Source organism: Sciurus vulgaris (assembly GCF_902686455.1).
Source record: "Sciurus vulgaris genome assembly, chromosome: 16".
In the NCBI taxonomy this organism is placed as follows: domain Eukaryota; kingdom Metazoa; phylum Chordata; class Mammalia; order Rodentia; family Sciuridae; genus Sciurus; species Sciurus vulgaris.
The window spans coordinates 47091089-47104241 of NC_136477.1; the positions used below are offsets into that span (position 1 = coordinate 47091089).

Genomic DNA, 13153 nt, shown 5'->3' on the forward strand with positions numbered 1-13153 from the left:
TTAAGTTGTTGCAAGTTTTTTTTTTTTTATTATGAAACTTTGCCCACTGTGTTACCACTACCCTGATTTCCTTTCAGTTCTTCCTATAGCCAAGCTACTTCTGAGCCCAGATCCACTGTCTAGAATGTCACTTCTCCTATCATTCCTTCCCTCTTCATCTGGCTAACTCTTAGCCATCCTCCAGGACCCAGTTGAAAAATCACTTCTTCGTTCCTTATAATAAGCTTTCTCACAGTTACTTGTGAGAGATCCTATTTTCTAAAAATTTTCCAGTCATACTTTTGATCCTACATGTTCTTCCAAAATTTTGCCATATCCTTATCAAGAAATGGAAACTATTTCTCCTTCCTTTAAAATTGTGTGGGACTTTGTGACTGAACTGTTTGATAGAAAGTGACAAAAGTGACAAATGTGTGACTTTGAGGCTAGATCATAAAGGGATATGACTTCTACCTCATTCCTTCTAAAGACAGACATCCTGGGAACTCAGTCACCATAATGTAAGGAAGCTCAGACTACCTGGAGAGGTTCCAGCAGCGATCCTCACAGACAGCCATTATTAATTGCCGACCCATTTTCCTTCAAATGATTCCTGTGCCCAGATTTTATGTCCTCCAGTCAATATCAACTACTGTAGGGATGAGCTGTCCCTGTTGAGTGGTTATCAATGTTATACAGTCTAATTGGCACCATCTTAGGACTAAGTGTTGGGATCATTTATTATAGAGCAATAGATAATCAGAATTAGTTATCCCTTGGTGTAAATAGTTGTTATGCTGTAATGTTTAGAGAATAATGACAAGGAAAAAAAAGTCTGCGCATGTCCAATACAGATATAGTTTTTTTATTTAACATATTCATTTCTTATTTGGTTGAATGCACATCTGTGGAACCTGCAAATACAAGTGCTGACTGTACTATATTTTCGTTTCTTAAAACTGTCCCAACTGTGATTATATAAATATTATTTAAAATTTTTCCTCAATGTCTGTTTCTTTTGAGATTGCAAGCTCCCTGAGATCTGGGACCCGAACACCTTGTCCATGATATTTCCAGCATCTGAACATGGTTGCTACATAAGAAGAGCTTTAAAATATATTTATGGAGTGAATGAATGAATAAAAATGTATACTATGGCTTGAAAAGTACCTGGGAACACCTCCAAATTGAAAACAAAAATCAGAACAGTTCCTGAGGACATGAAAAAATTATTTGATTATTAGAAAAATGAGAAAGGACATGCTACTTATTATACAAGACATCTGTGGAGATTGGTACCATTTCGTATTTTGTTTTACATTTATCCACTTTATACCTGTTTTTAATCATGTTTCATTTGGTCACATCCAATGACTAAAGCATGATTGCAACAGAAGTCCTTTATAATCTTTTGGCACCTTTAGAAGTTCGGTTCAGAGTAAATTCTTGGTTTGTGCAGCTTTATTTTTATATTTATAAAAGCTATAACTACAATCACATACCCAAACCAGGATCACTTCCCATGGGTGAGACAGTGTGTGTCAGATTAAGCTCCACAGAGGAAAATTGTTGGAAGATAGGTATATTTAAGCCAGCAAAGTGGGAGATTTAAGGAGGTGACAAGTATTATTTCAAAACATGTAGCTATTATTTTTGAGAACATGTGGAAGACTGAGGTCCCTGAGGGAGTAAAAGCTAACACAGTGTCCATCTTTTTAAAAGGAAATAACTTCTCAAGAAAAGAGAAAAACAGAACAAAATACCAATTTATCAACCTGAGATCTCCGGGCAGAACCCAAGGTCCTCAGCAACCAGTTTGGCTGGAAGAGGATGGATTTGGGACCAGGACCAGCTAATGGCTTCCGAGGGAGTGCCAGGTTATGTCAACAATTTCAGATGATGCAGGGCTCTGCTTGGGCTTTTCTGATGTTTGGCTGCAGGTGAAAAAATCAAGGGCCTCTTCTAAGCAAGGGCCTGAGAAGATTTGATAAGAATCTCCTACTACTGAGGGTGAAATGAATACAACCTTATGAATCAGAACAACTCCAATGTCACATAGCCTCAGCCAGTTATCTCCTGTAGTTCAGGTTTTTGTTTTTCCCCTGTGCTGGGGACTGAACCCAGGGCTTGGCACATGGTAAGCACTCTGCCACTGAGCTACATCCCCAGCCCGTAGTGACTATGACTCAAGTTCCCTGCATAGTGGAAAAGGGTAGACATCACTTACTCAAGATGGAGAAGGGTCCTCACCCACTGATAACTGCTGCCATACACACATAGCCTTCAAAAAAACAAAAAACAAACAAACAAAAACTTCAGTATTCTTTCTATGCCACCCATATCAAGCTAATTGCCCTTTCCAAGAACATCCTGTTCTCTCTCTCTTGTAGCCTCACCCTACAATACCCAACCATTCTCCCTCCAGTGTACCCTACATAATTAACTTTGACTGCCCTCCTCTTCCGAGAGTGAGTTCAGGATTGTAGAAAGGTTGCTGGAGCCCCACCCACATCCCTGCTTCCTGGGAAGGAACAGTTATTCCCCGTCTGCTGTGAGTGTTGGCTTCTGAAGGCTCCGAGCTATGTCGCTCTCCAGAGACCCACCCTCTGTCCACTGGAGTCTCCTCTCCCAGAAATACGTAGGACGTAAGGCACCCTCACCAACGAGCAACTTGTGTAGCCAAGGACTGACTGATAGGGAGTACAAGGGTCCGGTCTCCTTGATTCAAGGTGGGATAACTTCACAGTGTAATTCACACTTCACATCTCCCCTTGGAAGAGGACTGAAGTTAGACTTCAGCAGAAACCACAACTTTGCCTGGCTTCTCCTCCTGCTCCATCTTGCTTCCCTCCTTTATTTATAGGTTTCTTCTAAGACTTCTTCCTCTATAAACCATTTATACAAAGTTTCCTCTCTCATCTCTTCTTCTAGGGAACCCAAGCCAAATTGTCCCTTTTGGGAAGATTTTTCTGGACTTTTCCTAACCAAACTAAATTAGAGCTCCTCTCTTGTGCATGCACCTCTGTCACAGAGCTTCTAAGTATCAGAATTGCTGATTTACTTGTCAGTCTTTCTTACTAGTTTACTCAAGAGCAGGAACCCTGACCTATTGCTATCTTCCTCCCCAGCACCCAAGACCTTTAGCTGGTGCTCAGCCAAAGTTTTGATGAATTGAATTCTTGGGGAACCTTAGTAGAAGACAGCATGTTCATGAAATGTACAGAGGTAAGTAGGGAGTCTTATTTGGGCCTCCCATATTGGAAGAGGATTCAGGGGGAAAAAAATTACAGAAGTGGTTGTAGAAACAGGAATGTACTGAGGAATGCTTGGTGGCACCATTGAAAAGGGAATGTAATCTGGAGTTTTGGTCAATAGGTGATTGTCAAGTCAGCTACTTACGAGATACAATGGAAGGATTTTTAAAAAGATGCAATGCATGGGCCCTGCCTGTAAGCAATTTAAAATCCAGTTAGGGGAAGGTAGATGGCAAGTACATGAAAAGGCATGACAGCAGAACATGAACCAACTGTAAGCCACAGTTAAGAATGGGTAAAAAAAGAGACTGAAACTGTGGTGGGAAAATACTTGGATCGACTTCCTGTCCAGGCAGTGGGAGTCTCATCAGAACTGACAAAGACTGTCTCTGACCAATCTTGAGCCTGGCTCCTCTGAGCCCTCTTCTCAACAAGGCCTCAACGTTGGCCTATGAGGAATGCAGCCTCTTAATACCAACTACACACCTACCCACTCCACTAAGAGACTTGAGTCAATACCAGGATGGTTTTTAATAGCTCAAGACCACATCCCTGGGATGACAACCCCAGGCTTCTTACGTTCCTGCCTGAGAGAGCTCAATATTGCCAAAAGAATTTACTGTTTGCTACAAAATTTGACTATAGGCCCCTGACCTCCTTTTTCTTAGAAGCATTTACTTAAAAAAAATCTTGTCATTGTAAGTTCTTTCTGTGTCCCTTTGTGATATACCTTCTATAACCCAGAAATGTCTTTCTCAAGGACCTTGAGAGTTTTGACACGCTCCTATCTCCCAGTCTCTGTGGAAAAAATTAGGAGCCCAACTGCAGGAAGCTCCAGTTGAAGAACACAATTGACCCAATCACATCAGCCATCCCCCTTAATATCAGTACTTTTCCTTAAGCTCCAGCATTTTCCTTTAGCCTACCCCTTCAACCCTTTATTTCAGTAGAGACTACCTTCAGGTCTCTTTCCTACTATAGTAGTACTGAATAAAACCTGTTTCACTGAAGGTAACTACGGCCTAGCTTTGTTTCTCTTTGATGGCACCCAAGGGAAGCTGTGACTTAATATTAGTAGAAAGTTTTGAAGAGGAGAATGATGAAGTTCCACTTTGGAGGGTCTTGAATGAAGTAGGAGTTGGACACGTGACCCTTCCAGGTCTTCTGCCGATTTGTTAGGTCTTCCATAAGATATCCTTAAGGAACTCAACAAGTATAAGGAAAGGGATAAGCAATGAGTTAAGTCCCCAAAGTAAACAGAGAAGTGCCTCTATCATCCTTGTTACCGACTCTGCTTCTCTCTCACTAGGCATCTTTAGACAGATTACACAATCTCTCCTGAGTCAGTTTCCCCATTCTGTAAAAAGAAGGAGTTTCATTAGATGATATTCAAGCTCCCTTCCATCCCTGACCTATTATGACTTCTAAGGCTCCCAAATCTCTGAATTAACTGGAAGCCCCTCCTGCCAATCACCCTGACGGTCATGTTGAAGGGCCTGTCATCTGTGTGCTCAGGTGGGCAAGGAGTTCTCCACTGTGAGCCAAAAAAGAGCTTTTGCATCTCTTTCAGGACCATATGTGGCCAGGATCCCCAGGAAACCAAAAGTACATATGGTTGCCAAAAAGTCTAACTTTGTGACTCAGAATTTGCCATCTGCTAAACAGCTTTTAATTGAAGCTCCAAGAGGCAGAAGCTGGCTGGAAAAATCTTACAAGTTGATCCAATAGGATTATCTTTCCTAAAAGGGATTTTTCTCTGTTTAATTAGTTGGAAGCCATTTTGTCACAGATGGATTATTTGGATGTCAGACCTTTTGGTGCCCTGCTCCCGCCTCCCCATGTTGAAGCCCCACTAATTCTTTAGTTCATGCCAATCTCTGGTTTGATCCCCCTGGAGGTTACTCTGCCGATCCTCTGATTCATACGGTGTTATTGAAGATTTTCTTCACCACTCAGGATTCATGTGAATTATTTCAGCATGATGAAGAAACCAAGGATAACCAGCACTCAAGCGTGCTTGCTGTCAGAGTTGATGACCATGTATTCAGGAACTACAGGTTCATGGTCACATTAACCTACACCAAGACTCATCACGACTCATCACGCAGGCATGAATCTGAAATGGCAGCACTGACCAGTCATTTCAGGGACAGAGTGTTAACCCTTCGTGTCTGGGACTAGAGTGGACTTTCAGTGGCCTGGACTAGTTCCACCTGCTCTTGCAGGAGGTGGGTGAAGGAATAAGTACTTAGTGTAGAAGCTTCCTTCCACCCTGAATTTGGATTTCTGCAATTCATCCTCTGTCCTCAGGGGGCGCAATGTGAGATTCTACTATAATAAAATGGGTGCAGCAGGTTCTAATACCAAGTTCCAATAAAGGTGCTGTTCAAAGTGCTTTGAGGTTTGCAGCTGGGTAAAATACTGAGTACTAATGCACAAATAGGTAACATTACCTTCATTTTAACTTTTTATTATAGAAGATTTCAAAACATGCTAAAGTAGCGAGAACAATTAAAGAATCCCTATATGCCTGTCGCCCAGTTTCAACAATGATCAACTCAAGGTCAATCTTGTTTCCTCTAATATCCTCATGAATCTCCTGTCCTCCCTCCCCCTCAGGATTTAAAATTGAGGAAAACAAGGGTCAGGTATAAATGAGGGAGAATTAATTGAGTCAGGTATTCCCTCTGGTTGGGGGTAAAGTTTGGGTTGAGGAAGGGGAAGAGATAGTATATCACATTCTTTGGCGCAACATGTATTTTAGAACAAGCAAGGCCAATGATGCACTATTATTCTATAATTTTTATTTGGAACATTAAAGACAATACTGATTGTTTTCATAATATAAATTACATAAGGAAAAACTGCATAAAAGCTTTCTCAAAGCAAAGGATGGGGATTCCATAAAAAGCTCCCAGACTGTGATATTTCTGTTGAAGGACCTCCAAAAAGGAGACCCCGACTCTATCCCTCGGACCGACGGCAACCCCAATCAACCACAGGAGGCGTCACTTGATGCAAACCGCAAGAGGTGTTTATTCCAGCGCGCTGGGACCCGACTCGTGACTCACGCAGGAGTGCAAGGGTCGAGTCCCTAGCAGAAAATCTTACAAGCTTATAAAGGCAGAAAACCACACATCGGGAGGGGTCGCACATGAAAGGGAGAAAAGGGAAAAGAAAAGAAAAAAATGGGGGGAACAAAGCTGCCGGGAAATTCCAAAGGGGGTCTAAGTTGTCTGATAACATACAACATGTTTTACAATGTTTTACAACAGGGCGTAAGATTCTGGTCAATAGTTTCTGGTAATCCTACTGTTTGAGCACTATTTAGTCATCTAGCCCAATTTACTCTTTTACCCTCTGTTTGGGGCTATTTCCTGGAACAGCTTTTAGGGGCTTTTGCTCCCATCACTGGGAGGGTGACCTCAGGGAGTTAAGATAACTGGGAGAGTGACCTCAGGGAGTTAAGATAACCAGGAGGGTGACATCAGAGAGTTAAGACAATGGGCAGGAGACCTTAGGGAGTTAAGATAAAAAATGTTCATTCTTTAGAACAGCTTACAGCTTAGAAATGTTCACTCTTTAAAACAGCTTAAAAAAAATGTTCATTCTTTCATTTCCCCATTTTCTTTTCGGAAAGTTCTAATCATGGAACTTCTGTCTCTACATATTCTTCCCCCAAATTGTTTCCTTGGCGGAGGGACTGATATTGTTGCCTGAGCATTAGCACCTGTACAGCACTTACTCTTTCCCTGATGAAGGTAACTAGGCGATTTAGGATGCAGGGCCCAAAAGTGAGGAGTAAAAGCAGTATAACAAGGGGACCCATCAGGGTGGACATGAGGGTGGTGAACCAGGGGGACCGGTTGTACCAGCTTTCAAACCACCCTTGATGTGCTTCTCGATCTCGTTGTCTTGTTTCCAGTCTTTCTCTAAGTTTGGACATGGAATCCTTTATTACACCAGAGTGATCTATGTAAAAACAACATTCTTCTTTTAGTGAAGCACATAATCCACCATCCTTAAGGAATAAGAGATCTAAGCCTCGCCTATTCTGTAGTACTACCTCAGATAGAGAGGTCAGTGACTCCTCTAGTTTTGTGATTGATTGCGCTATAGCCTTCAGATCCTCATCTACAGCTGCCTGTAATTCTTCAATGTACTGGGGAGTCTGAACAAGCGCAGCGGTCCCTGTCCCTACTCCGGCCGCTACTCCTAGGCCCAGCAGGACAGCTAAAGTGAGTGAGACCGGTTCCCTCTTCTGTCTACGGGGCTGAAGGTCGAACTCAGCCTCAAAAGAGCCTGCCTCATGGTAGATAACTCTAGGTATCAGTTGTATGAGGACACAGTAGTCTTTGGTGGTGTTGAACACTGATGAGGCTACACATGGGGTCAGTCCTGTACTGCAGGCCCACCATCCGCCTACGGGGGGGATCAGATAATAGTTGGTAGTTGTTTGAGGGCTTTCTATTATCCGGTTGCACAGGTGTTTATGGTCTGCAGGAACTGTACCTAAGCAAGTACCTTGCCCAGAGACTTCTGTAAGAGTGAGCTTTCTGTTTGACTCCCAGCTACAGGAGTCATGGGAGGTGGTGTTGTTAAAGGTCCCTGAGAAGGCGATGCCTTCATAATACGGAGGACTTGACACCAGACATAGCCAGCAAGACTCAGTCAGATTAGGGTTGGAAGCGTTGAGGGCGCTGAAAGCTCCCTGTATCAAATTAAGGAGTCTCTGCCCTGTGTTCAGTACCTTGGGTGTATTTGCTGGGTTGGGGGCCAAGGGGGTTGTAACTGGCTTATTTGTTGGGGCTCGGAAAACAGGCGGCCTGATATGGGCGGGTGATGACCGCTGTTCAGATAATACTAGGTTAGGTCCTACCTGGACGGTAGTTAATGTTTCAATCTTAAGCCTGATAGAGAAGGTAAATCCTTTGTCCCTCCCTGACATATAGAAACGGAATCCCCAAGTTCTCCCTTTTATCCATTCACGTGATAGCCTTCCTTTTTCCGTGAAGGAGATGTTCAGAGGGTTACACCACCCTTGGTTGTAACATTTGGCTGCCGTGAGATTTTGCTGTACGGTTATTAAATCCCAGGAGGAGGTAGGGTGCCAATAAGTGTTGCCAGTAGTCTCACACCCCCATGCAGCACAATAATAATGGTCTATGCCTCCGCACTTCCTTGCCTTATTCCGTGACCTCCCATCCCGGGGGCAGACATAGAAAGGGGTCTGTTTTAGATTGTCACGGGAGCGTGGGTAGCTACATCCTGGGTCGTACCCTTCAACTAGGCGGTATTCTGATCCCCCGAGAGGCCTGCGTGATATTGGCCAATGTCTACGGGCCTCCTCAGAAGTCAGGGTAGGGATGTCCCAATTATCTAACCCAGCTACTAAGGCGCAAATGTCTGGGGTTAGGGATGGCCACCAAGCCCAAAGGGGTTTCTCCCCGGTGGTGCTCCATATTATATCTCCAGTCTGGGAGAGGACTTGCCATGTTAGTCGTTGGGGGGCATGAGGGTTAGGGCTACTTATCGGCGGGAGGTGCATCAACAGGAGCAGGAACACGGTGGATGCGGAGCTTGAGGGGGTTGTCCAATTTTTCCACTTTCCACGTTGGGTCTGGTGGTGGTGCAGGCTTGACATGCGAAGCGTGAATCCAGGCGGCGATGCCATCAACCTTTACTGCAGTTGGAGTTGTAAGCAGCACTATGTATGGTCCTTTCCACCTTGGTTCCAGACTGGCCACACGGTGACGCCGGATGTACACTGAGTCTCCGACCTGGAACTGATGAGGTACCTGAAGGTCTCCAGGCTTGTAAGCCTCAGCCAACCGATTCCACACCTCCCTCTGCACAGTCTCAAGGGCTTTTAATCTGGTGTACAGAGATTGAGAGGAGTAAGATTCTGGGGACGGAAGGTGTTGTATGGTAATGAGTGGGGGGTGAGTTCCATAAAGGATTTCAAAAGGAGTTAGCTTGAGGGAGCCAGGGGTATTGCGCACCCGAAACAAAGCAAATGGAAGGAGGACTGTCCAGTCTGTTATGCCAGTCTCTAAGGATAATTTAGTCATGACCTCTTTTAAAGTTCTATTCATTCTTTCTACCTGCCCTGAGCTTTGGGGCCTATAAGCACAATGTAATTTCCAATTAAGCCCCAGGATTTTGGCCAGTCCCTGACTTACCTGGGCAACAAACGCGGGGCCGTTGTCTGACCCGATTACCTTGGGCACCCCAAACCTCGGGAAGATGTCTTCTAGTATTGTTTTGGCCACAACCTGAGCAGTCTCCTTCTTGGTAGGAAAGGCTTCAACCCATCCTGAAAATGTATCTATGAATACTAATAAGTATCTGTATCCATACCTGGCTGGTTTTACCTCAGTAAAGTCCACTTCCCAGTAACTCCCAGGACGGTCTCCTCGGAGCCGTTTGCCGTGAGGTAGCTTGCTGGGCTGGGCATTCACCATCTGGCAAGACTTGCATTCTTTTACAGTTGTATCTGCAAGCTCCCCGAGCTTCATGATGTAATACGGTGAAGACTGGACAAGAGTTTTTAAATGTTTTGGGCCCAGATGAGTTAACTTGTGAAGGTGTCTGAGAAATATGATCGCCTGTTTTTCAGGGAGAATTCTCTTTCCTTCTGAAGTTTCCCGGATCCCCTCTGGAGTCTCTAGGCGAAATCCTAATCTGTCCATTTCCTCAAGGTCTAGTTCTGAATATTCAAAGTTCCTAATGGAGGGGTATACCGCCTCCTTAGGGTGAGACATCAGTTTTTCCCCCGACAAGGATAGGATGTTAAGTCCTTGAGCCGCCCGCTTGGCTTCCCTGTCAGCCCTTTGGTTCCCTCTGGCAACTTTTGACCCCACTTTTTGGTGTCCGGGGCAGTGGATAATCGCTACTTTCTTAGGAAGGTGAATGGCCTCTAACAGGCTTAGAATTTCTTCTTTATTTTTGATTTCTTTCCCTGCCGAGGTTAGCAGCCCCCGCTGCCGGTAGATGGCCCCGTGGACATGGGCAGTAGCGAAGGCGTACCTGCTGTCAGTGTAGATGTTAATTTTTCTCCCTTCTGCCAACCGCAGAGCCTGAGTCAGAGCTAGTAACTCAGCCTTCTGAGCCGACGTCCCCTCGGGTAGGCTGCTTGCCCAGATAGTTTGTTCATCATCCACTACCGCCGCCCCGGCTACCCTTTTACCTTCTATTATGTAGCTGCTTCCATCAGTGAACCAGGTCAGCTGAGCGTCTGGTAAGGGCTGGTCTTGGAGGTCCCTTCGGGTCCCCGTTTCTTCTGCTAGTATCTCTTGGCAGGTATGCAGCACACTCTCCTGAGTGGACGTGTCAGGTAGTAGGGTGGCTGGGTTAAGGATGGCAGGCGGCCCAAACTGGATCCTGTCTCCATTCAGTAGGAGACTCTGGTAATGCGTCATGCGGGCGTTAGACAGCCACCGGTCAGGGGGCTGTCTGATGATGCTTTCCAGGGAGTGAGGGGCAATGACCGTTAGCTTTTGTCCCATAGTTAGTTTGTCAGCATCTTTTACTAATACTGCCACTGCCGCCACGGACCTCAGACAGGAAGGCCAGCCACTAGCAACAGGGTCTAGCTTCTTGGAGAGGTAGGCTACCGGCCTCTTCCATGGCCCTAGAGGCTGGGTTAGCACCCCTCGGGCTACCCCCTTCCTCTCATCCACAAATAGAACAAAGGGCTTTGCTACGTCTGGCAAAGCCAGGGCGGGGGCAGAAAGTAGTGCCTTCTTGATGTCATCAAAGGCCTGTTGTTGGTCGTTACCCCACTCAAATGAGGCACCTTCTCTAGTCAGAGGATAGAGGGGGGCTGCCAGGGTAGCAAACCCGGGGATCCACAGGCGGCAGAACCCCGCAGTCCCTAAAAATTCTCGCACCTGGCGGGGCGAGCGAGGAACGGGTATCTGAGTCACAGTTTGTTTTCTGGCCTCCGTCAGCCATCTCTGTCCCCCTCTGAGGGCGTACCCCAGGTACGTTACCTCCTTTTGGCAGATCTGGGCCTTCTTGGCGGAGGCTCGATATCCTAAGCGGGCAAGTTCTTCTAGCAGCAGTCCCGTGCCCCGTTGGCATTCCTCCTCTGTGGCCCCGGCCAGTAATAAGTCATCTACATACTGCAGAAGTGTTACCTGGGGATGGCTGGCACGGAAGTGGGCTAAATCTTGGTGGAGAGCTTCATCGAAGAGGGTTGGGGAATTCTTGAACCCCTGGGGTAGTCGGGTCCAAGTCAATTGTCCTGTTGTCCCAGAGTCAGGGTCCCTCCACTCAAATGCGAAGATGTTTTGGCTGGAAGGGTGTAGTTGCAGGCAGAAGAAAGCGTCCTTTAAGTCCAAGACAGTGTACCAAATATGATCCGGGGGAAGAGAGCTCAGCAAGCTGTAAGGGTTAGGTACAGTGGGGTGGATGTCCTGTACTCGCTTGTTTACTTCTCTTAAGTCCTGTACCGGGCGATAGTCTCCTGTGCCAGGCTTTTTAACAGGTAACAAGGGAGTGTTCCATGGTGACTGACACTTCACTAGGATACCTTGCTGAAGGAGGCGCTGGATATGGGGCCTAATTCCTTCCCGGGCCTCTTTAGTCATAGGGTATTGACGTACAGCCACAGGAGTAGCTGTGGCCTTAAGCTCTATAACTATGGGTGGTCTTTCTGTGGCTAGTCCTGTTCCAGCCGTTTCGGCCCACGCCCCTGGATACCTGTTCAGCCAGTTATTTATGTGAGATATTTTTGCTCCCTGTCTCTCAAAAAGTCTATGTTCATCATCCAGGCGCATAGTCAGGGCAGTAGTTATTCTCTTGCTCCGGGTCACTTCTGGGCCATCAGGGGTGAAGGTAATCTGAGCTCCCATTTTGGTTAGGAGGTCTCTCCCAAGTAGAGGTGCAGGGCACTCGGGGATGACTAGAAACGAGTGGGTTACCCGTCCCATTCCTAAGTCTACTGTTCTTCGGGTAGTCCATGAGTACTGCCGGTGCCCTGTAGCTCCCATGACCCACGATTTCTTGTGGGAGATGGGTCCAGACGGTTCGAGCAGGACCGAGTGTTGAGCCCCAGTATCCACTAAGAACTCAACTGGCTTCCCCTCCACTTCTAGTGTTACCCTAGGCTCGGGGAGGGGTTCCGAGCCCCGTCCCCGCTAATCTTCTTCTTCTAGGGCTAATACTTTCTTGGAGGGCCCGGTCATCTTCTTAGGACACTCTCTAGCCCAGTGACCTCTCTCCTTGCAGTAGGCACACTGATCCTTGTCTAATGGAGTGCGGTTGCCCAGGTTACCTGACCCTTTTTTAGCCCTGCCTTGTGTTTGTTCCTGGCCTCTCTCACCTACTACTGCGGCCAAAATCCGTGTTAGGTTCTTCTCCTGCTTACGATCCCTTTGGTTTTTTCTTTCCTCTCTCTCCTTTTCCTTCCTTTGCTCCTTCTCTTCCTCAGTTTCCCTCTTATGATACACTTTCTCTGCCTCCTTAACTAAATCCTGTAGGGTATAATCTTGTAACCCTTCTATTCTCTGCAACTTTCTCTTAATATCTATTGCTGACTGCCCTATAAAAGCCATGGCCACGGAAGCCCTTTGCCCCTCAGAGGTAGGGTCAAATGGGGTGTAGCGCCTGAAAGCTTCCATTAGGCGCTCGAGAAATACTGACGGGGGTTCCGTGGCCCCCTGGATAACCTCTCTTACCTTAGCCAAATTAGTGGGGCGTCTCGCTGCCCCACGGAGGCCAGCCACTAGAGTCTGGCGATAGACTGTCAGTCGCTCCCTACCTTCTGCCGTGTTGAAATCCCAGTCAGGCCTGGAGAGGGGGAAGGCAGTCTCAATGATGTTGGGGAGCTGGGTGGGTCGTCCATCTGCTCCTGGTACATTCTTCCTTGCCTCCAATAAAATCCTCTCCCTCTCCTCAGTAGTGAAAAGGGTCTG

The 13153-nt window shown here is 46.3% G+C and overlaps 1 protein-coding gene and 1 long non-coding RNA gene across 8 annotated transcripts in view; one reads left to right on the plus strand and one right to left on the minus strand.

Moving 5' to 3' along the window:
• LOC306647292 overlaps nt 1-13153 on the plus strand; it is a 76723-nt gene that overhangs the window by 46225 nt on the left and 17345 nt on the right. For 2 of the 3 annotated variants that reach the window (XR_013760077.1, XR_013760078.1), the window contains 3 exons: nt 1003-1274; nt 1702-1919; nt 3108-5784. This is a non-coding gene — a long non-coding RNA (uncharacterized lncRNA). Of the gene's footprint in view, nt 1-1002; nt 1275-1701; nt 1920-3107; nt 5785-13153 lie in introns of those variants that run through there. The other variant, XR_013760076.1, reaches the window with a different exon arrangement.
• The window catches only part of LOC306647287 (uncharacterized protein), a 120345-nt gene that overhangs the window by 35943 nt on the left and 71249 nt on the right, over nt 1-13153 (minus strand). For 4 of the 5 annotated variants that reach the window (XR_013760067.1, XR_013760069.1, XR_013760070.1 and 1 more), the window contains one exon: nt 2207-2260. The exons of the other annotated variant lie outside the window; for it this stretch is intronic. Coding sequence is in view for 1 of the 4 variants with exons in the window: in XM_079116518.1 (XP_078972644.1) it covers nt 2207-2260 (54 nt within the window). In the remaining 3 variants the exon portion in view is untranslated. The remainder of the gene's footprint in view (nt 1-2206; nt 2261-13153) is intronic. 5 annotated transcript variants of the gene reach the window in all.